Below are 24,448 nucleotides of genomic sequence, written 5' to 3' on the forward strand. Positions count from 1 at the left end.
TACGAGACTTTGTTTGAAATACAAATCTTTGATGTTAAGACATTTTAAGGATGTATGATTTCTCCATGAAAACATAACTCTTCTTATACATAAAATAATTGGGACTCGCAAAATAAAAAAATCTTCGTAGTTATTTGTGAAACAAATTACAACTATTTACATGTATTTTGTCTATAAAATTGTATAACTATAGTAATGAAATTCGTAACATTACCTCTTTTTTTTTCTAGAAAACAAAACCCATGAAGTTAAATTCATTTTGCAAGACCAATTTTGCGAAAAGATGTCCATTTTATGATAAATTTAGAGAAGATAACTATCTTGTATTTCTTTTGTCGTTTTTTATGATTACATATGAACCTATTTAAAATGTTTGTTTTAGTATTAATAATTTTCTTTACTACCGAAATTCCTAGACTTTTGTTTTCAGCGTGAAAATTATTTTTTGAATGATAACATGTTGATCACATTATAACATGTGAAGTAGACATATAAATCTGAAATTCTGAATCAAAAACTTTAATCGGTATCTTGTTAGTCCTTCTCTAATAAATTGTTTTGATGTCAGTAAAAAATAAGTATTTTGTTGATGAATATTTTTTATTTTTAAGATTTATGTTATTATAAATATTAGTATAGCTTTAGTTGGTCTTAGGGAAGAAGATCATGTTATCGCGTCCATAATCAATAGCAAAGATTGTAATCTGACTGTTTACATGAGTTTTATTTTAAAATCTTATAATAAAAGTAATCAGATTCAATGTGATTTATAAGATTAAAAAAAATTCATATTAGTGATAAACAATTTTGTTTATGATATACAAAATTTCTTTATCACATATTTGATTTTGCTAGATGCGATTATTGTTGGAAACAAAATACAAAAGGGTAAAACTGGAAATTCCTATTTTAAGGCCAAACCCTCCCCCCAAAAATTGATAAAAAGAGCCCCCATATAATCTCTCTATCAAATCTATCGCTGTGCGTGTTTGTTTCCAGAGTTAGGGTTACGCTTCGTTTTTCGAACGACAATGGAGGACATTACAGAGGCTGTTCAAAACATAACCATCACAGGCGACAATCATAAGAAGAATCGCATTCAGGTTTCCAACACCAAAAAGCCTCTCTTCTTCTACGTTAATCTCGCTAAGGTAAAACGCCATATATGATTTTTCGTTTTTGATTCTTCCCGATCTAAGAAAAATTGAGTATGGAGATTGACGTTGTATAATTACAGAGGTATATGCAACAGCATAATGATGTGGAGCTTTCCGCCCTAGGAATGGGTAATTTTCTCATTAACTCTTCGCTCGTAACCTGTTCGTGTTATTTGTTTACAAAAATGAAATGAAAATGCCTCTATATTCGTTGTTTTTGTGTGTTTGTACATATGATTCTGTAACGATGATTAATACACGAGGAAGATGATTCAGATTATTGTAAATTTCATCGTTTATTGTGTTTTCTGTCACTCTGTAGAAAAAAAACTGCCTGTATGTTGAGTATTTGCGTACTATGAATCCTGGAACCCTTTATGTTCACAGATTATTTCTGAATCATGAAAATTCTGCTTTGTAAAGATGGTAAAGATAGTAAGTTAGATTTATGTATCAGATTTGGGGATTTTATTAATGTGCGTATAGATTGTGAAGGTGAGTAAATATTGATAAGCAATCAAATGAACTTTACAAGTAAATGGCTTCTTCTTTTGCAGAGTTAAACCACATGTATGATTATCATGACTCATGAGTTATTTTTGGTTATCCTTGCAGCTATTGCCACAGTTGTCACAATTGCAGAAATTCTCAAGAACAGTGGATTTGCAGTTGAGAAAAGTAAGGATGGATTACTGTTATTAGCGAATTGTTATCTGATTATCAATCTAATGCTGCATGTTTCTATTGTTTTATATTAATGATTTTCTTTTTAAAAAAACTGCAGAGATTATGACATCCACTGTTGACATGAAAGATGAATCTAGAGGAAGACCCATCCAAAAAGCCAAGGTAATTGTTTTTCTTTTTTCCTTAATGTGTTGCTTGGATAAATGATGTTTAAAAAATATTCAAGAAAAGTATCTGAAACTCAATGTAAATTTTTGATGAGATATAAAGAATGAAAAGAGTATAATATTGCAAATGATAAAAAGACATGCTAATTACATGAACCTTAAAGATATTGAACAAGTTATTGAAACCAATATTTGTATATAATTGTAGTTAACATTTTGGTCCTCAAGTGTAGCTGATTTTTACAATTCTGGTCCCAAAATTGCAAAAACCAACAATACTCAGGGACCTAAAATGCAATTTAATAATTCCGTGGTTGGTTTTTGTTTAGATTGAGATATTACTGGGGAAGACTGATAAATTTGATGAACTGATGGCTGCTGCTGAGGAGGAAAGGGAGCTTGCAAATGGTGGTGGTGAAGAGTGAAACTTAGAGTTGATGAAGTCTTGAAAAAAATGTTTTTTTTTTTTTTTTTTTTTTTTTTTTTTTTTTGAAATGGTTGGTAGGGATATTATATTTAGAGTATTAAAAGGTAGCATGGTTATCTTGTGCTAATTTGATTTTGTTATTCCATTTATGCTCTGTCACAAGTATTGCTTTTTCATTGAGCGCTATGTTTGATTGACAAAAATATAGCTGAAAGCTGGAAGCTTGATAAAGGTGAAGTTGTGATGTCTCGTTCCACTTGTTTCTTGGTTAATAATGTCTATGCACCACAAGGAGGATAACCGAATAAATTTATTCTTTCGTTTATGTTGCACAATCAAGGGGATTATATTATATTCGGTGGTTTTAATGTGGTTTGAAATGGTTTTGAGAGGAGTGGATCTCTTTTTTTTCAAAGCGAATCAAATGATTTTAACAAATTCAATATAGATGCGTATCTTGCTGATTTGCATTTGGGAGGCCGAAGATTTACCGGAGTGAACCGTGGGTGTAAAAAAATGGCAAAATTGGATAGATTCTTGGTTTCTATTGGTGTTATGGATTGATATTCTAATATGATTGGTGTTGTTTTTCCTAGATTGTGGTCGGATCATAGTCCTATTGTGTTTTAAAAAAATGAAAAGATAGATTCTGGTCCCACCCTCTTTAAAATGTTTCATTCGTGGTTCATGCTTGAAGGTTTTAAAGACACCATCTGCGAGGCTCGGGTGAATGCTGATATGGGGTTGAGTGAAAATAAGTTTATTGTTTTCAAAAATAAACTCAAGTATTTAAAAGAGATTGAAGGTAGGGATGAGCATATGGACCGGGGAACCGGAACCGACACCGGAACCGGAACCCGATGGAACCGGTCGGGCCGGGACTGGGATGTTCTTTTTGTGTATTTTTGGAACCGGGAACCGGTAGGAACCGGAACCGATATAACCGGAACCGGTAGAACCGGCAAAAACCGGAACCGTATGACGCTATTTTTAGAGGACCGGTTCCAACATTTGAAGACACGACAAGAACCGGTAGAACCGCCGGGCCGGTTCGGTTCTTGATTTTGGCCGAAGCCGATTCCCGATTCCGGTCCGGTTCCAGCCGGTTCGGTCCTTTTGCTCATCCCTAATTGAAGGTGTGGCACAATCGGGTGAAGGCTAGTAATCATGCGTTAAAGAAGGCTCTTTTGGATCAACTCGATGACATAGATTCACTTTTGGATGGTGGGAATCAGGATGAGGGTGTGTCTTTGGCTAGAATTGATATTCTTAAAAAGCTTAGACTTAGACAAAATTGAAGGAACGGAGATGAGAACTCAAAAATTTTTACTCTGCATGCTCAAAAAGAAAAGAAGACATATGACAATTTTAGGGCTTATTGATAGATGGTTATTCAATTGTTGATCCTGATATTATTAAAGATCATTTTTTTGAGCTTTTTATAGAAGAATTCAAAAAATTATCGGGTGTTTTTTCTCCTCAACCAATCCTCGGTTTATACAACTCTCTTCTGCTAATAGGGATAAGTTGGTTTCAAGATTTACTGATGAAGAAATTCGTGATGTTTTTTGGTCGTGTGGGAGTGATAGAGTGCCTGACCCTGGAGGTTTTTCCTTCAGGTTCGTAAAAAGGTTTTGGGATCTCTTGAAGACGAACATTTGTAGCTTTGTGGAGGAGTTCTTTAATTCGGCTTCAATCCATAATGGTTGCAATTATTCTTTCATTAATTTGATCCTAAAATAGATAACCCCTTGAATTTTAAAGATTACAGGTTGATAAACTTAATTGGTGTGCAATATAAAATTATTGCAAAGCTTCTTGTGAACTGACAATGGCGATCGACAATCTTGCGAATTGTCACACCCCGCTAAAGCGGAAACACGGGGCACGATAGTTTTTGTGATATCCCGATGGGACTTAACACCGCTTCTGGATGTCTTGACAGGGTTAAGCCTGAGAGTCACAACACAAAAAGAAAAGACATCAGTTGTCATCCGGGAGGGGTTCCCAGAACGAGGCTCCGACAGCCTAGTCAGTAAATAGATGAGAGAATTAGGGTTTAACTGAAAATAGGGAAAGATGTGATCCCTTCTCTTGGAGGATAAGGGTTTTATTTATACCTGTCGTCGTGGGGACATGGTCCCAACAATACCATTTTGTCCCTTCTAAGCCGACAAGATGTGAGGACGTCCTATTGGCGGATCGTGCTCCGCTAGTGGTTAGCTGCTATTGGTGCATAATCTTCAGAGGGAAGCATCATGAGCAGTACACCTGTCGCTCTAGGAGGCGACTGGTATTGTTTTGTCTTGCTGTTGACTGGGGTTTCTTGTCGTGGAGTCGACCTCGACGCTAGAGCACCGAGGGATAAGTACTAGGCTGCGAGGGCGAGGGCCCGAACCCGACACTAAACAAGCGACAATCATTGACTAGGCCGTCCTTAGGCAATGTCTCTGTTATCTTTGGCGTATTTGTAACGCCCGTCTCTTGAGGTATTAATTATTTAAATTTTTCTTAAATTAATGTTGGGCTTAATATGGAAGGAATAGAATATTGTTTTGGGTTTATGCATTTGGGCCAAGTATTGGGCAGCCCATAAGACGTACGCTGGGTGTAGCCTGGACGTACGCGGGGCGTAATGGTCTATGATGGAAGTGGGGACTGTAACGCCCGTGTTTCTGGGCTTGTCATTTTTAGCAATGTAATAGTCTAGGTTAACCTTTGTAACCCATTTGAAATAATAAGAATGTATTATTTGCGAATTATGTGTTTAATATTTATCTGCTTAATTATGTGATTTGATTTAATCAAGAATAAAAATAAGCGTAAAAATAAAATGTCAAAATGTCATATAAACCCGATATCGATGCACAAAGATGTAGTGGTTGAGACGAGGTCTCCGAATATATAAAGAATGCCGAAAACCGGGTTATAATGAAGAAGTTATGATCTTTCGAAGTTTCGCGACAAAACCGGTGTGGCACAGCGTGACATAAATAGTGAATTTATGAAGGAGTGATATTTAGCCTTAGTGATCAACACGAAAGACGTAGATAATGTTGAACTAAGAGCGCGCATAAAAAGAACGCCTAAATATGACTTCGTATGAGGAAGTTATGATTTTTCGAAGTTTCAGCTTAGCAGTAGACAGCCCAAAAGTTCGAATTGAGATCAAGCAAGTTTTAGTCGAAATAATCTAAACGAGAATAGAAGATCTCGTTGATAGTAGTTCAACGGTAAAAAGACAGACAAAAACGGACATCGAATGAAGATGTTATGAATTTATAACGGAGTTTCCCTGTCCCGTCTTACTAAAAATAATATAATAAAAATAAAGTCAAAATTAGCCATCCGAGTCTAAATGAAAGTTGTATAGCATAAACTCGCCTACGTGTGGATATAAAGAACGTCGAAAACGGAGCTCGTATGCGAAAGTTATGAATTTTTGAAGATCGTGGCACACATACCAAAGCTTATCCGAAGCGTACGCCCAGCGTAACCAAGATTACGCCCAGCGTAATCCCAGACCCAACAGCCTATAAATAGAAACCGAGATCAGCCATTTTCTTTGCTCATTTTCTTTCTTCTCTCTACTTCTGCAAGTCGTAGTGCTGCCCGATCATCTTTTGATCAAAGTGAGTGTATAGTCCATTTCAATACACAATATTATACAAGTAATCGTTGAATGTATTTAAGAATACGGGTTGTGTGAGGGTATTATTATTACCTTCTAACACATAGACTTATATGACTCTCCTTGAAATTTCTTGTTATGTGTTTATGTATTACTTGCTATTTGGATGGAATATTGAAAGAGCATGCTATACAGTTTTTTTTTTTTAATTATGTATAAAACATGTATATTTTTTCTACTAATATGTTGGGTAGAACATGGGTAGACAATTGGTGTGCAATGAAATAAATTGATGAGAGGCCTCGTTGTTGGTGTTATTCTAGTCATTCAGCAGAGTATGGATGACGACCATGGACTTTTTCTAGACAGTCCTGTGGAACACTAGCAGGCTCATAACCTGTAGGTGTTGTGAACGATGTGTTCACCGGTGTACTCTATCCCCCACATGGTTGCCTTTATGACACTTATTGTTGAGGAAGCCCCTCTACAGTAATGTCCGTCCCGATGAAAATCCTAGGTTAGGTCCCTTGAGATAGATGTTATTTTAGGGACGTAAAGTGAGGATAACGGGAATGGGTAATCGGGTTACTGTTGATTGTTGAATTAAATATAATTATTTATTGTGGGTTGAAAACCCTATATGCTCACCAGGCCCCCAAGCCTGAACCACTCAGTTTATTTGTATTACAGGAAGTGGCTCAAGGGCATAAGATAGATGAATCGTCAAGTTGTTTTGTTTACAAGTTTGTATATGTATTTATTTGTTGAATGACTTGTAATGTTATCGTTTATGCTTTATGGTCTGTATCGGAACATGACATTCCGATTTTTGATTATGAAATGAAATTATATTTCTTTATGAAATGTTTTGATAAAAATCTATTTTATCATGTTTTGTTTTTGGGAACAAATTCCGCACCTCTTTTAAAATCAAAAGGATTTACTCTGAAAATGTTTAAAAAACATAAATGAAACCGGTCTTTTCTGGCCGAGATTTTGGGGATGTCACAGGGATGCGCACACTTACGATGGATTTGTTATCTCATGTCTGCTTTTCGTGAAACAATACCAATTGAAGTGGAGGGTTTTTTGAAACAACAAGGGTAGCATACGACTGGGTACGCGCAGTGTAAGTGAGCAGATAAGAAAACCCTAATTTTAGGGTTCAAGACCTATATAAACCCCATGATAGCCTCCCTCTGGATTTTTACCAGCCTCCCCACCCCCAAAGAAACCCTAATATGTCCTTACCTTCTCTTTTGTGTGATTTTGCTCCTTGTAAGGGTTTTAGTGAGAAAGAAGTTGTGAAGAATGAAAGCAAAGGTTGGAGAAGAAGCTTGAGCTCAGGGATCCAGTCTAGACTCACTCTTTGTCACCAAAAGAAGGTATAAAGTACTGAACTTTCTTCCTCGTATGCTAGATCTAGAGTTATTGAAGTTTTGGACCTTTTTAGGTCCAAAGGTTGGACCTTGATCATGGAGCTTCGTTTTTGAGCTTGGGATTGCCATCCTTTGGGCTCAAAGCACCTCATTAGCAATAAAGTTTCGATCTTGGAGGTTTGCATGAGGCCATGCAAGAGATCTAGTCATTTCTTTGGATTTAGGATATTGCTTTTTGAAGTTTGAGCCTTTATGAGTTACCCAATCCATCAAGTAAGCAACTTTATGGCTTAGGACAGAGAATAAGACATGGATCTGAATTTGTAGCTTTTGAATCGAAGAATTAAGAACTTAATAAGAAGGTGGCTTTACTGGGCTGTACGCTGGGCATACAAGGAGGTACGCACGGTGTACAAGCCAGCAGCCAATACGCCCAACGTACCTTGGGGTACGCCCCGCGTATGCGATTAGTTTGGGCTTCGAGCTTTTGGGCCTCGGTGTGGGCTGTGCTTTGGACTTAGAATCTTTGGGCCTTAGGAGTCATCAGAAGTAAGTGAATATGGGCCTTGTTTAAGTGTTGGGCCCATGGTAAGGCCCAATAAAGAGATTTGGGCTCAATGTAGAAAATGGGTGCCAGTAGTTGGCCTTTAGTGGGACATTGGAGGACTTAGAAGGAGTTGAGGGTTTGGGCCATGTTTGTGACCCACACCATAACAGGGGTAGAATAGTCATTTTACCCCGAGGTTTGTTATCAATATTTGATTTTGTATTTATTGGATTTGTAGCAGAGGAATTTCGGAGCATCAGTCAGACAGTTTCAGATTTAGCATCTTAGCAGCCAGCGTTACGAGGTGAGTTTCTTTCCAGTAGGAACGGGTCTATGGCCACAATGCCGACCCGTTTAGTTAGTAGTAGTTTCGGACCGCAGTCCAATGCAGTAGTTAGAGTGCTTGACGTCTTTGTGATTCAAGCCTATTTTGTGTATGTGTTCCGAACTCTGGTGTGATGCAGTATGCAGTATATGTGTTCATGCTAGTTGATATGTTTATGCTATGCTATGTTCAGTCAGTTTCCGGACTTCGGTCTGATGCAGGGGACAAGGTCCCAGTTAGTTCCGGACTTCGGTCCGATGCAGAGGGCAAGGCCCTGGTCAGTTCCGGACTTCAGTCCGATGCAGTTTCCGGACTTCGGTCCGATGTAGAGTGCAAGTCCCTGGTTAGTTCCGGACTTCGATCCGATGCAGTTTTCGGACTTCGGTCCGATGCAGTGGGCAAGGCCCAATAGTTGTTTAATTGTTATCTTATGGTATGTGGTAGTTTGTGGGAGCTCACTAAGCTTTGTGATTACAGTTTCAGTTTTGGTTTCAGGTACTTCTGCAAGCAAAGGGAAGAGCTCGGGATGATGGCATCGCACACACCACGACTTCAGTTTTATCCTGGGAGTTTTATTCATATATTTTGATATGATTGATACAGTTTTGTTTTGACACAGTTACTATGACTTTTGATTTATTCATTCCATGGTTTTTATTATATATGACACTCAATGATGTAATTTTTAGTAATATTAAAACAAAAATTTTTGGGTCGTATTTTAGGTTGTTACAATATTCGTAGTAGGATACATTAATAAGTCCCCTAGGCTAGTAAACGCAAGCATCTTCCTGGAGTAGCTGTGTTGTTCTAACTTAGATCTGGACACGTGTTTGGTGGGGATGGCTTCTGAAAACCGTTGATGTGATAGAGCCGTTCTGTGTAGGCAATTTTTACAACTGAAACCACTCGTTTCTCCGCTTCGTATTTTGAACTTCCCCTATTTAGGGACGATTGGATTCTTTTGTGTTCTCTACACTTTTTAGCCATCTTAGTTTTTCCTATTTGTTCATTCTCTTATGTCGTGTTCTGTTCTTCATTTATGATGGCGTCCGCTCGATTTGGAAATGATCCAACACCGGAGGAATTTGAGTCCTTGCAGTTCCGGTTTCTCTTCTGTCGTGTTCTGTTCTTCATTTATGATGGCGTCCAGTCGATTTGGAAATGATCCAACACCGGAGGAATTTGAGTCCTTGCAGTTCCGGTTTAGGTTTATGCCTGATCATGAGGTGCAGTTTCTGAGGGAAAGGGCTATTATTTATCAGTCGCCGATGGGGAAGGTCGGAGTTCCCATGTCGATTTTCGAGGCGGGGTTTCGTCTTCCGATCACATATTTATTTGATGAAGTCATGCGAGAGTATGGTTTTTACATTTACGACCTTATGTCTAATGTTGTTAACAAGATCGTCGGGTTCGAGCTAGGCCCGGGTATGCTTCCCTAGTTATGTGCTTTCCAGGATTTATTCAATTCATCCACCTAATCCAGTGTTCATACTTTCTCTCAGCGTCGTAACATACACATGTTTATTATTAACTAGAAGCCCCCTCAGAAGATTTGACAGGACCGGTGGTTATGTGTACATCCCGAAATTTAGGTCAAAGACTATGAACGGTCAAATTCACAGTAAGTCTCTAGCTAATTTGGATCTTTAAGTTTTAGTGCGTTTTCTTTTAAATAAATGAATTCATTCCAACTATTATAAGATACCAAATGGTATCTTACTTCCAAACGTGTAATCTAGCAAACAAATCAAATAGCTCAAACTGCAACCTTAGGAATGTGTCTGAAAAGCTAAAATTTTGTTTTAAGCAGTTGTAAGAAATACAAACACTCTAGTCTCGTTGTACGTATTTCCCTGTTTCCATAAATATAAAGAATGTCCAAAACGGAGTTCGTATACAAAAGATACGATCGTTTTAAGAATCCAAAACCAGCAGTACTAATTTTCATAAAATCGTTTCTATCCGTTGAGGGACTTGCACGCCTCGGATGGAAATTTCGAGAACGTTTTTGGACTCAGGTCATAGTCTAATATTTAATTTCATGTTTGAAATATTTTTAGTAAAAATATTTATAAAAGTTGAAAAATCAGATGTTTTCAGATTCATAAATCGCGAAACCTTAAATTATTTATTTCAACATGGTTTCCATTATTGGTAATGTATTCTGGAATAATATATATATATATATATATATATATATATATATATATATATATATATATATATATATATATATATATATATATATATATATATATATATATATATATATATATATATCCAAAGGCGGTTGATGTGGATTTTAAAGATAGAAATAACCCTATATTTCTAAAGTCGTGTTCAACTATATACATTTGTGCATAGAACATAAGTATATATATATATATATATATATATATATATATATATATATATATATATATATAATGAAGATAAATTAACTATAGTATATAAATGTATATAATAAAAGGTGTGACATTTCAATAATATTATATACAAAAATTCATATAGATGATTTACTAAACTTAATAATAAATATAAATACAAAATTCTAGGGTCATATTTGTTGCCATACATGTTTTTCTTATTTTTCTTTTTTCTCATACATATCAATACATATATAAAATACATTGTATTTATTATTATGAAAATGTTAGAAATCATGTGGGTGAAACAAAACCAAATTTAATCCTAAACACACCTTTCCAAGATCATATCTTACAAAATATTTCTTGTATAACCAGAATCAAATATGAGAAGATAAATCATAATGGTCAGGATTTTGTTTTAGGGTAGACCAAATAATATACAAAATATGACGGGTGGCAAAATTTTTCAAACGATAACAAAATGTAACTATATATGCATTACTAACTAAATTGTTTATTTTAAGTTGCACATGATGTTGTTTTACATTATTAAAATGAAACCAATAATCAAATTACACGTGTCAATTTCTTTATTCACAAGTAATGTATTGTGGAAGTTATTTATGTAGTTACCCTAAATTGATGTGTTGTCATGTTTTCATTTGTTCAAATATGTGTTTCCCTAATCATTTATTTTCCATATAACCCTTCCCTATGTATTACTAACTAAATTGTTTATTTTAAGTTGCTCATGATGTTGTTTTACATCATTAAAATAATTTAAAATTGAATCTAACCGATATAGACAATAACGTATTCTCTTCTACTAATTTCAAGTTTTGAATGGAATAAGTCATATCACAACCTTAATTGCTTTTATTTAACAAAAAATATATATTGGGGAAGGGTTATATGGAAAATAAATGATTAGGGCAACACATATTTGAACCAATGAAAACATGACAACACATCAATTTAGGGCTCGTTTAAGTTATATGAGGCTTGAGCTCGAGCTCGGCTCGATTCGAGCTTTCTTTTATTGAGCTCAGCTCGAGCTCGTAAAGAGTTATACAAGCTCGGTTCGGGCTCGGGCTCGACTCGTTTTTATCGGGCGTGCCTAAATAAGCTTAAGTTCGACTTGAGCTCGTTAAAAAGCTCGTTTACTAATACCCGAAATTCATAATTCCCCTAATATGTTTTTATTTTAGTATATATAAATAATAATAAATAATATTATATAAAGGCTCATTTAAGCTCGCGAGCCTAATCGAGCTTTGTGACATAGGCTTGAGCTCGAGCTCGTTTAATAAACAAGCTTAATATTAAGCTCGAGCTTGGCTCGGGCTCGTTTAAAATCGGTTTCGAGTCGAGCTTTTAACGATCCGATCTCGAGTAGCTCGACTCGTTTGCACCCCTACTCACGACGCCTCTCAGACTCCACTTCGGATCTCCTTCTCCTTCACACCTAGCAGATCGAGAAGAGCACATCCTCACTGCTTCTTTCATTCGTTCTTCGGACTCGTCGACCATCAGGGATGCTCCCCTCACAGGTGATAGGTCTGCTATCGCCGGAAGACACATCTACCGACGAGTCTTCGTGCTTCCTTGCCGGCTTCATTCCATCTCTTTCATTCATGCGCATTCCGTTCCCCTGATCGATAAACAGATGACGAGATGACGACGGGATGCGATTTAAGCCATAATCCCTTTTAAAATCTTTTAAAAATGGCAAAAATACCCTCACTATTAAACCTTTATTGAAAATTAGTCCAAATCCCAATCCTTAAATCCATTTATTTAAAACAACCCCTCATTTGGTAAAAAAAAATTATCCAAACAGTCCAGTTTATTTAATTAAATTACAAAAAAGCCCATATACTTTAGCAAAGTTACAAATTAGCCCCCAATAGTTTAAATTCGTTACGAAATGGACCTGAAAGTATTTTAAAGTTCAAGAATAGTAGATTTGCTGTTTGTCACGTCAAACTTCTCAGAGGATTGGGTGTGGGCAACAAGATGATAACCGAACCATGTAGTTGTTACACGAATGAATAGAGGCAAATCGAGCACTCAATTTTCAAAGTATTATGATACAGTGCTTGGGACGATGAAAATATATAGCAAAGCTATTATTCTTTTTTCACATAAATGGTGAAGGATTTACAGGTTAATTGCATTAGAATAACTTTAGGTAAAGCTCAATAAATGTGGCAATAGTAGTACCACAAGAAGCTCCCTCTCATACAAGTGATGCTGATTTTGTAGGGAAATTTAGGGTTTGTGGTGGAGATCTGGATACCAACTTGGATCGTGATATCACTTTCCGAACTGATATTTCTACCCTATGCCTGAGTTACAAGAAATTCAGCCTAGGATAATCCAAGTGGACACTTACGTTTCTAGGCACAAAAAACGTAAGCTAATATGCTAAAGGGTTCTGCGAATGTGTGATGAAAAACCGAGAGCTAAAGAACGTAACCCCCTTCTGTATAAAAAGAGTCGTTTATATATTAAACAATATTAGGGCTTTATTAGGGTTGGGCCGTCATTAGTTGCATTGGAAGCAAATAATATTAATCCGGATTAGGGTTACCAAAACTAACGAGTTTCGTTAGTTTTACCATAATCACCCTCAAGAAATTGAGTTTTCTATTATGTTCCCCCTTGGACCCCGCTAGGGGCGCTGCCCCTAGACCCCGCCAAAGGGGCGCTGCCCCTTTGGAAACCCCAGACCCAGGGGCGCCGTCCTCGAACCCCCGACTAGTCGTCAAACCGGCTTCTAATTCGATCTTATACATGCATGCACTCCGCACTACTCCATACATATATTAGAGTGCAAATTATGAAGCCCGTTAGCTCACATTTTAGTTCCAGTTACTTAAAATGACATGGTGACACTAAAATCACCAACATATTTTGCCATGTTTAACTAAACACATGGCATCTTTCAAGATTTTACACAAAAGCATCAATTCGGCAATGCACCATAGACCTGTCCGTGCAACATGCAATGAATATGAAAATGAAAGTGCGGGAATCTGTCCTTTTGCTTTCAATTGCAACGATATGTGATAAAATCGAAAAATCATACCATGTGTAAATCAGCATTTTGGAATCACTTCTGCAACCCTGCTTTTCTCTGTGTTCTGAACCTGATAATGGACTTGTTTACTTTATCCACATTTGATGATTATAGAATTTATGAGTTCTTATTTTCTTAGCTAAAGCTTAACTAAATTAGGCCATTTTTTTTCTTTTTCTTAACCAAAGTTTATCAACTTCGTGAATATTATTCTGACTTGTTTTGATTTTTTTTTGTTCTTAATGTTGGTTTTAATCTTTTTATTTTCTTGTAGTAGTTACAATGGCCCTAAATATGGGTTTTTCTGAATTGGTAGTGATGGTGCAGACACCGAAGATTTTGAAATGATTTCCCATATTCCCCTCCTTGCTGAAGATAAGGTATGCTTTTAATAGTTTTGTATTTGTATTTTTTGCACGACTTAACAATACTGATAGAACTTATAAAAACCAATAAGTTGATAAATAAATCATAAATCATCGAGTTTAATGTTATTTTTTATATATAAATTATACTTACAGAATGTAGCATATGTTTTTATACCTTAAAAAGAAGAATTGAGGAGAGCATGTGGAGTTGAAAGACTTGTGCTTTCATGTTCGTTGACCAGCATCGAAGGAAGTCAACTAAGATCCCAAATCCAGCAACTCAAGGTTTACTTTATTATCTCATTATAATCTTTAATCTATTTACACACTAATTGCGCCTTAATCTGATTCTCAATTATATTTTAATTATAAAATTATAAATTATGTATTCTTGACTTTCAGGATTTGATCGAGAAGCTCTTGATCGAAAAGTGTATTTGTACATTTGATAAAAGATGATGATCTGTGCAATATATTTTTTTTTTAAATAAAATAGGTACAAGAGTTTTTTCCTGGATTTTTTATCAGGTTTTGAAATATCTGAATTTTTATCCGTCTAACAACCACGTTTTTGTAATATCTGAATTTTTATCCCTCTAACAACCACGTTTTTGTCAGCCAACCTGACCTTTAATATAGCCGTATGGAGCCCCAAAATAACTCTTTTGCCCCTTTAATGTTGGTATAAATGTGTTTGTTCATTTGGTAGTAATGATGTACTAGCTCCAAAATTTATACGAATTCCGATATAGTGGAAATTAAGCGAACTTCCCAAAACCTTGAATTTTTGTGCAATTAAAGAGTTATCAGATTAGATAAATCGGAATGAAGACAATCAGTTTCACGATTAAAATTAAATGTAAAGTTAATAGCGGTAGGAAACATTGATCTTTCATGCATTTAAACAGAAGAACCCACCGAATCGTAATAAAGTGAAAAGTTGCCAATACGTGTGTTTTATTGCATTTATTTAAAGTAGGAGAAGCTTGGTAAACTAAAAAGCCAACGTGAAATGAATTTAAAGTAGGGTGAACATTTGTACCGGACCGTACCGGTTTTACATAAATTGGTGGATCTTGGATCGGACCTGTTGAGGCTTACTAGGTACTGGTTCCAATTCTTGGCCGTAAAAGTGAGCATTGGTTCGGACCGTCCTGTTTTGCAGAAATTGGTGGACATTGGATCAGATCTGGTGAGGCTTACCATGTCCAGGTCCGACTCAGTGGTCTAAATGTTCATCCCTAATTTAAAGCAAGAAAAACCACCTAAGTGATATCATTCTCTCTTCAATGCATTTAACTCTTAAACTCTCTTGATATGAAAAGTCACCAAATCGTCTACTCAAACATTGATGCAAATGTCTTCTCTATATCTTAAGAAACAGTGAGGCGTTGATCTTTAATTTCTTTATAAACAACCAAAAGCTTTAAACCCAAAAGTTTTTTTCTTAAAAGTTTTTTTAAAAAGTAAAAGTTAAAAGTTGTTTTAAAAAATATTTGGATTTGAATGTCTTTTACCTTTTAAAAGCAATTTCAAACACCCTCTTATTACCCCCCTTCAAAATATTGATAAGGACCATTTAAACCTCACAAAATTCACCTCATGTCCCGAAACTTATAATAATAATAATAATAATAATAATAATAATAATAATAATAAAACTTGAAAGGACATTTTAAAACAAATGAAAATTTTTTGTAGGGCTAAATTGACATTAAGCTTTTTTATTATAGGCTGTTAGTTATAAAAAAATTAATAAAGATGATAATATTATTATCCCTTTATTATTATATGAATACGATGGAATGGCCCAATGCAAGTAATACTTAATTCTATGGTTTTTATTACATATTAATTAACTAAAAAATAATATTATTAAAATTCTTGATCACCAAAATAAAGATGTTAATAACAATTTTATCAAATAATTGAACTACTCTTTCCCAAAGAAGAATACAACACAAGATCATCCTTACTTTAGTTAGTTACTTAGGGAAAAGCATTTGACCTAATAGAATCGAATCGGACTGAACCAGAAAAAACCAAAGTATTCGATCCGCTTCCATTTACCACTAAACCGGTTCTAGTTCTTTGTTTCTTGGTCCGGATCTAAACCCATACTCATCCCTACTTATCTTATTGGATATTCACCCAAAAAAAAACACAATGCATTACGCAAAAATTGAGCTATTTCATGTAATCGCCCATCCACTTGATTCATTTTACGTTTGCACCTACATAACATGCCAAAACTTGCAACCAAACAAAGATTAATTCCCAAAAATCGATAATAAATTAACATAAACCCTAATCATCCAAAATTTATGCAAAAACCCCTACACCAAAAACTACCATTCAAAGACATGAATCAAAACCCAAAACCCTAATCCATACTTCAAAACCCTTTATTCAAAAAAACAAAAACAAAAATCTCAACTTTCATGCTTCCTCCTCTTCCTTTTCCACAAGAATCTTCTTGCAAGCTTCATAACACATAAACGAAATCCCCGCAGCCGGAACAATCTTCACACAACTTGGCCCTAAACCCCTATACAACCCCTTAATCCCTTCTTTCTCAAAAATCGTTAGCAAAGCATGCAACATGTTATCATAAACCCTCCCATTAATCGCACCCGCTTGCATATGTTTCCGTGCCACTTCAAGCGGGAAAGTCGCGCTACTCGATATCGCGCCCGCCGCTGACCCGATTAACAAAGTTGCAATGTTGCTGATTTGTTCTTCTTTTGTGAGCTTTTTGTACGCTTTTCGTAACGTGTCGTATGCGAAATAGTTTGTGGCGGCGTATGGGATGACGCCGATTAGGCTTGGGGTGAGCCCGCGGTAGAGCTCCGCGGGCCCCTCGGTTTGAACGATTTTGAGGAACGCGTCGACAATGTTTTTGTATACGCCTCTCTGTGGGACTTTTAAAAGTTAAAACCACAGAGGACGTTTAACTATTGTGGACAAAAGAGAATCGGGTTTTGTCCACAATAGTTAAAATGGTTATTTGTTGACAATCTTTTTTCTCATGTTGGGAAAAAAGATTGTCAACGAATAACTATTTTAAAAGTAAACATGCTAAAAAATAAAATTTGTTATAAGAAATAGAAAATTCTAAATCATTTAAAACGATAAGGAGTCGATTGTACCTGTACTGTGAGACGGGTTTTGAGTAGCTCAAGAGGGTATGTGCATACGGTAGAGCTGATTCCGGCAACCGCGCCTGCAATCAGTGATTCCGGTACACGAAGTTTTTCTATTTCTCCCGGTTTAGGAGCCAAATTTTTCTTCACCGTATCGTAAGCAAATAACTACAAAAACACAAACTATCTAAGATATGACAGAACAGATTGTACTGTGTTATCAGATAACAATGACACGTATCGTAAGCAAATAACTACAAAAACACAAACTATCTAAGATATGACAGAACAGATTGTACTGTGTTATCAGATAACAATGACACGTATCGTAAGCAAATAACTACAAAAACACAAACTATCTAAGATATGACAGAACAGATTGTACTGTGTTATCAGATAACAATGACACGAAAAGGTGGAAGCAAAAAGTCATTGAAAAATATGTATACATGGATCCATTTATTTTTGTAGAAATGTAGAATTTAATACCTCAATTGCCTTGCTAGGGGCAACACGAATGACATTGACTAAATTACCCCTAAAAAGTCCTTTCCAGCCTTCTGTTTTCATAATATCCTGAAAAACCTCAACAGTAGAATGCCCACAGCTCCCTACCATTAAATGAGTTCTTATAGTTTCCAAAGGAGCAACAGAAGTTCTTGATATTGCTCCTGCAATTGCTCCACTGATCAATCTCCTTAAAGATGGATTCCCAATTTTGATTTTTAATTTCAATCCGCTTTTCTTCTTCTTCTTCAATCCCCCTACCCACTCTTCCCCTACCTCGATCTCTGGTGCCCCAACAGCACGAAAATTTGACTCCGGTGTTGAAACGAATTTGGATGAATATGGAAGCTTCACTCCGCCATTATTGTTGGAGTTTTTCGAATTAGGGGAAACCCCACTGAAACCCCCATTACCCATCTGTCCTACGCTTGCGAATAACGCTCCAGATTGTGAAAAGTTATTATCATCTCGAGGACACCAAAGAAATCCAATTCCGGAATTTGGGAATAATCCTTCTCCTTTGTTCTCAAGTAATCTTCGTGTATCCATTTGAATAAAGTTAACAAATTACCAACGCTTACGAGAAACTGAAATCAAACAATTTTTTTTTCTGCATGGATTAAATTTACACAATCAGATATTGTTAATTGGCGCAAATGGGATTTAGGTTTTACAGTTTTACTCTTAAACCAATGTGATATCGAGTTGGACGCATGAAAATCAGTAAAAGGTTAGGAATCAGAAGAACCCAATTTGGCGATAAAAACGATGACGAAAAATAGGATCTTTGATGAAAAGGGAAATTGTACCAGGTGAGTTCTTTGATGACGATAGAAATTGATCGCCTTCTTTGCTGCTTCAGTCACTCGTTCATCTCTTTCTGGGTGTGTGTCTGTGTGTGTTTCTCTCTCTAAAATCTTCAGTGAAGTGTTAGAGAGAGAAAATGGAGGTGGGTTTGGCCGTTTGGTTGTGGGAATTTGGAAGATTTACAGTGTTTATGAAATGACCTGATTTGGGGCGAAATCAAAACCACCTTTTCTTTTAATATTGCTGTAATCTTTTGAAAAATATATATATAAATTTAATGTTAATACATAGAACTTATTTTATATTTTATTCTCATTAGTTTTTAACTTATTTTTAAATTTATAATATGTATTTTTTATTGAAAATATAATTATTTTTATTTGTAAAACTTGCAACATATTAATTTAAAATATGCAAAAATTTTGATATTTATTTAGTGATCAAATCAAAATATAAATGTATGAATAAGATTTTTACAGTTATTAGAAGACTAGGTGTGAGCCCCATGTATTACACGGGTTTATTAAAAAAGTTGAATATAAAATAATAAGGATCAAGTTTTTCAATATATCTACCCTAATAAATGAAAACTAATTTCTTTGTTTATAATTGGATTCCATAACATTTTTTGTTTTGAAAAAGTTATTGTATAAGTGAAAATTATGATATGTAAGCATTTAATTATGAAAGAATTGATTATTACCTAATTTGTAGTTGTACGTTTTTTTTGTATGGTTATTGAAATTTAATTTAATGATTCTACATAACATAAATAAACCCGTATAAAATATGGAATTTACTTTTAAATTTAAGAAAATTGAAAGCACAAGAAAATGCCAAGTGGAAAAAGAAAAAATCAAAAAATCCTACAAAATGACATGTGTCAAACTAAATGAGAACATGACATTTGGCAAAAACATTTTTATTTATTAGGGTAAATTAAAAAAATCCTTTAAAATCATCATATAAATTGCATTCTACAAGTTTGAAAATTACTCTTGAAGCCGTGGCAACACTAAAAACACATTTAAATATTTATATTTTTCAAGTTTCATAAACTAATTTTGATTCTTGAGAAATTTGTAATTATTTTGGCTAAAAATTCCTATAACTAAATAAAGAGAAAAGTAAATATTTGCAAAATATATTATCTACACCTTCCATATATAAATAAAACAATATTCAATGTGCATATAATATATTACCTTATACGTATTGTGTAATTAATGGACAAATATGTAAAATTTAAAATAATCTTTAAAATGTTAAAATATTAAAATACGACACTTTTTTGTAGAAGCTTCTTTAAAAATTAGATTTACAACAAGGACTATAACAATTACTCTTTGATTTTCCAACTTGTATCGCTCAGTAACTTTATGAAGATTTTAATGATGTGTATTAGTTATATAAATTGCATATTTTATACTGATATCTAATATATTTAAGACCAATTTTGAAAATTGATTGCATATAACTCGTATTAAGATTTAATGTTGGGTTGAATAAACTAATTGTGTGAAATATCTATTTTGATATTGACATGTTTAAGCAATTTTACAATCCGAATCTCATATTCAAAACTTCAAACAAATTTTGAAATTAAAAAAAAAAAAAATTATCAAAGATTTATCCGCAATTTAAAAGACCTTTTGGCGCCACACAAAATGGATAAAAACAAAGTGTGTTTATTAACGTTTTTGCCAAAGTATAAAACTATTTGATGAGGGCCACGAAAATACTTCATTATCCACACCATTTGTGATTGAATCTTATATCTAAAATGCCCATCAAAAGTTCACTTAATGAGATGATAGGGGAAGCTTGTGGACCATGGTTTAGTAAAAGTTTTGCCCTTTTGGTTTGCTGGTCAAATGTTCAAAAAGGCCCTTCAATTGTGAGATTGTAATTTTTAGATTGCAAATTCCGTATTTCTGTGTGGTTATCTAACATGAAGTTATTTGTCCATATGATGGTAAAACACACTGGTTGATGTATGAAATTTTATAAAAAAAGATTTGAGTTGAGGTTACATATTAAAAAATAGCTATAGCTATATGATTTATCCTACGTAAGGGCATTGGGACGAGTTCGACGTGGGTAGGATGTTGTTTACCATTTTTTTAAAGTTGAAGTTACTTATTTGTTTCCTTTGTCTATTTATTTTCCCCTTTATTGTCTTAAAGTTACTTACTTGCTCCTTTTATCTAAAATTTTGTAAGGCGGTTCACAAAATTTAGTCAATTTTAAGGGTAAATATCATAAAAGATATCAAGTTTATATCAAAATTTTAATTTGACGGTTGACACCATGTTTTTTCGTCTCGGATTTAAAACTATGTTTTCTAATTTGTTACAATTCTGACCAGTTGATGATGTGACATGCTGACATAACATGCTGGCGTGTCAAAATCGATTGTTTTTATCACAATAGACACTAAGTTTTTACTTTTTTCGATTTTTACACTAAGTTTTTTTTTTTCTCAGTTTTGACATTCTATTTTTTTGTTTCAAATCGAACATCATTTTTTTCAATTTTGTTCTGACCATTTTTCATTTAAAATTGTATAAATAAATTTTTTTCTCATTTAAAAACCACATTATTATATAAATACAAGTTTTTTTTAACATTCAAATCATAACGTTATGTATAAATATATATTAGTTATAGGGATAATGACTTAAAAGGGTAACATATTTTTCAGTTTGTACACATTTAGTCACTGATGTTTTTTCTTGTTCACATTTTCTCATTGAACTTGTTCAACTGTTCAAATAACATCCTTATGACTTGCTATCGGAGGTTAAACCGGTTTCCGACGTTCTTGTGAGCTCCGGTGAGACTCCGGTCATCTTTTCCGGCGAGTCTCCGACCAAAAACACCAAAAAACACATACATAAACAAAAAACACCTAGATTCATGTGTTTTCCTCAAGAAATTCTTCAACCCCTTCAACCCATATTGAACATCTTCAAGAACAACTAGATCTGAAAAATGAGTTCATCAAAAATGTTTTCAGATTTGTGTGTGAGTGTGTGTGTGTGTGTGTTTGGTAGATCTGAACAAAAATTCTCCAACCCTTCAATCGGTGTGTATGTGTGGGTTTTTTAGATCAGGAAACACATACACAATCATGTTCATCCCTTTAAACCCTTCGACCCAAAAATCATAAACCATAAATCCTTCAACCACTTTCAACCCAAATCTGACCATCTTCAAGAACAAATAGACCACAAAAAAACGAGTTCATCGATGTGTGTGCGTTCATCTCCTTCACAGAAGTCAAAAGATATTCAACTGAAGTTATGTTTTTGAGTTATAGTTTGAAATCAAGTTTCCATTTTTGTTAGAGAACACATTGTTCAGAACTCGAATCTAGAAGTGTTCATGTGAAAAGTTTGAAGCTCAAAAATCATGTTTCCATTTTTGTTCAAGAACACACTGAACTCGAATCTGAAATCAAGTTCGTATAAGAAATTAGAATCATGAGTGTTTGTATGTTCTTGAACAGATGAAGATGAATTTTGGGTTTGTGTTCATGTTCTTCATCATATTTGTGTTCTTGTTCTTCATCAGATCTAAAAACTGGCATAAATCTTTTTTGTTTGGGTTCTTGAAGGTCTAATGAGCTTTAAGATGAACTCGAGTTAGGGTTTCAAACTCAAAAATCGTCTGAGTGTTGTTCCAGATCTTTTGTTCATCATGTTCATCTTCTTTGTTCTTGGAAGTCAACAAAGTACAAACAATGCAGCACAATGTACAAGTTCGTCGATGCATTATGCTTTGAACCAACTCATATAAAATCGATTTCTTCTATGTGCTTGGAAATTGTTTCTGGAAAGAAGAAGATGATCGAACATAAGATTTAGGAAGAAGATGAAGACGATGAAGATCTACAAACCTTGAAGATCATTGTGTGTGTGTTCATCTGATACTTCTTCTATTCAAACTCAAGAACATTTATCGTTATTTCTCTCTAAAAAAATTATATTTAAGTGTAAAGTGTTTGATCTTCAAGCTGAATCACGATATGAAGACACCGAAGTTCATGTTCTTGAGTTCCTGTTCTTCATTAACTTCGATTTTCCATTTTTGTTCAAGAACACAACTTTGATTTATGGGTTTTTCTTCATGTTCTTCATCAGATTTTTCGATTTATGTTCTTGAGTTCGTGTTTGGTTTAGATTTCTGGTTTGGAGATGAAATATTGTGTGTGTTGTTGATCAAAAAAATTAAATTATTTTAGATTTATGGTTGGAGACTCACCGGAGAGTCGCCGGAGGTGGCAAATATGTCGGAAACCGGTTTAACCTCCGATAGCAAGTCATAAGGATGTTATTTGAACAGTTGAACAAGTTCAATGGGAAAATATGGACAAAAAAACATGTATGACTAAATGTGTACAAACTGAAAAATATGTTACTCTTTTAAGTCATTATCCCTTAGTTATATCATAAGAACTAAATTAACCATAAGCTTCGAATAAGAATAACAAAATTTTATCAATTATCGTTTATGAAATATTATTTATTTTATTTGTTGTTGTAGATTTTACACTTATTTTATTTAGAATTAAATAATTCTAAATATGATTTATAGTATTGTTAATGGACATATTACATACCTTAAGAATAATTAAATTCTCATTCAATATTTAAATGGTCATTCAAGATTAAGTCATTATAGCATTTGGGAGTCATACCATAAGATTCAAGATGTTCTTAATAATATTATGAATATGATATGAGATGTAAAAATTTTACGGGTTACAAACTTGATTTCTAGGCCTTGATCGACTACACATGACAAATTAATTTCTTTTTGTTACATAAACTAGTATAAAAATAGACCTATACTGCCTCATTCGATACAAATGAGAATACTCATCTTCTTCCTCCTTTTATATACAACTATTTCTGGTGATTCTTTCAGGTAAGTAGCCATATCCATCAGTACACACTGTTTTGGTTGTTGTACCCTGGGAACAGACGACGAATCTATTTAAGGGAATTGTGTCCAACTCGAGCCTCAGCCACTGCGTTTATTACTAACCTTTTTTTGTAGGTTATTCGATTCAGAAAAAGAGCCCACAACTAACAATTTTCACCAACTAGCAAGTTGCTTACATGTGGATTTTCCTAATGGGATACATGGTTTGATTATGAACTTAAATTCTATGAGTTATTTTGAAAGAATATGTTGATATCATTAAATGATTAGAAAAGATAAAAGCATGATTTGTGTAATTAATTACTTGATGCTTTTAACGATGGTTTGATATAATAGTTATGATTAAATGAACTCTTTAAAAGAGTAAGAAAAGAATTTAAAATAGATTTTAAAGTTAAAAGTTTTGATTGACGATAATGTGAACTCTTTTCAAAAGAGTAAGCTAGATCTTCATAAAGTAAATGATTTGAATAAATGTACTCCTTATAAGAGTATGTGTTGAATATATGTGAATTTGAAAGATTAAGAATTTGAAAAGGTAAATGACTTGAATAAATGAACTATTTACAATAGTAGGTATTGGTTGTAGCTCCTTATGAAAGCTAAATATATGATATAAGATTATGCTAAATATTTTAAATTGTTTATACTTTGATATGATAAATTGTTTATACTATGAAAGTTATTAATGTTTTCTAGATAGAGCATGTCATATGTATGTGATTGAGTCTCCAAAAAAGGGTGATTATGCATACATTGAATGTCATTGCATAAACTAATGTAGTGTCTAGACAATTGTGATATACCAAGAATGGGATATGGGATGACTCTATTTGGGACCATATATCCCTTGGTAAGGTAAAGGTCAAAACATACCTTAACTAGTTTGATTTGTTCTT

General features: G+C 34.2%; 2 protein-coding genes across 2 annotated transcripts; one reads left to right on the forward strand and one right to left on the reverse strand.

Annotated features, from left to right (window-relative positions):
* Nucleotides 1-958: 958 nt before the first annotated feature.
* On the forward strand, nt 959-2,694 carry LOC111893353 (uncharacterized protein At2g34160). The gene is made up of 5 exons (XM_023889420.3): nt 959-1,151; nt 1,238-1,286; nt 1,773-1,835; nt 1,942-2,006; nt 2,341-2,694. Exons 1-5 carry the CDS (start codon nt 1,032-1,034, stop codon nt 2,434-2,436), a joined length of 393 nt encoding a protein of 130 aa, XP_023745188.1. The 5' UTR covers nt 959-1,031; the 3' UTR covers nt 2,437-2,694.
* Nucleotides 2,695-16,395: 13,701 nt separating this feature from the next.
* LOC111893341 (adenine nucleotide transporter BT1, chloroplastic/mitochondrial) lies at nt 16,396-18,802 on the reverse strand. Its single transcript, XM_023889406.3, has 4 exons — nt 18,602-18,802; nt 17,775-18,402; nt 17,292-17,453; nt 16,396-17,055 (listed from the first exon to the last, which is right to left on the reverse strand). Exons 2-4 carry the CDS (start codon nt 18,339-18,341, stop codon nt 16,582-16,584), a joined length of 1,203 nt encoding a protein of 400 aa, XP_023745174.1. The 5' UTR covers nt 18,342-18,402; nt 18,602-18,802; the 3' UTR covers nt 16,396-16,581.
* Between the last annotated feature and the right edge of the window lie 5,646 nt (nt 18,803-24,448).

Source organism: Lactuca sativa, chromosome 7 (genome assembly GCF_002870075.4).
Source record: "Lactuca sativa cultivar Salinas chromosome 7, Lsat_Salinas_v11, whole genome shotgun sequence".
Taxonomy (NCBI): Eukaryota; Viridiplantae; Streptophyta; class Magnoliopsida; order Asterales; family Asteraceae; genus Lactuca; species Lactuca sativa.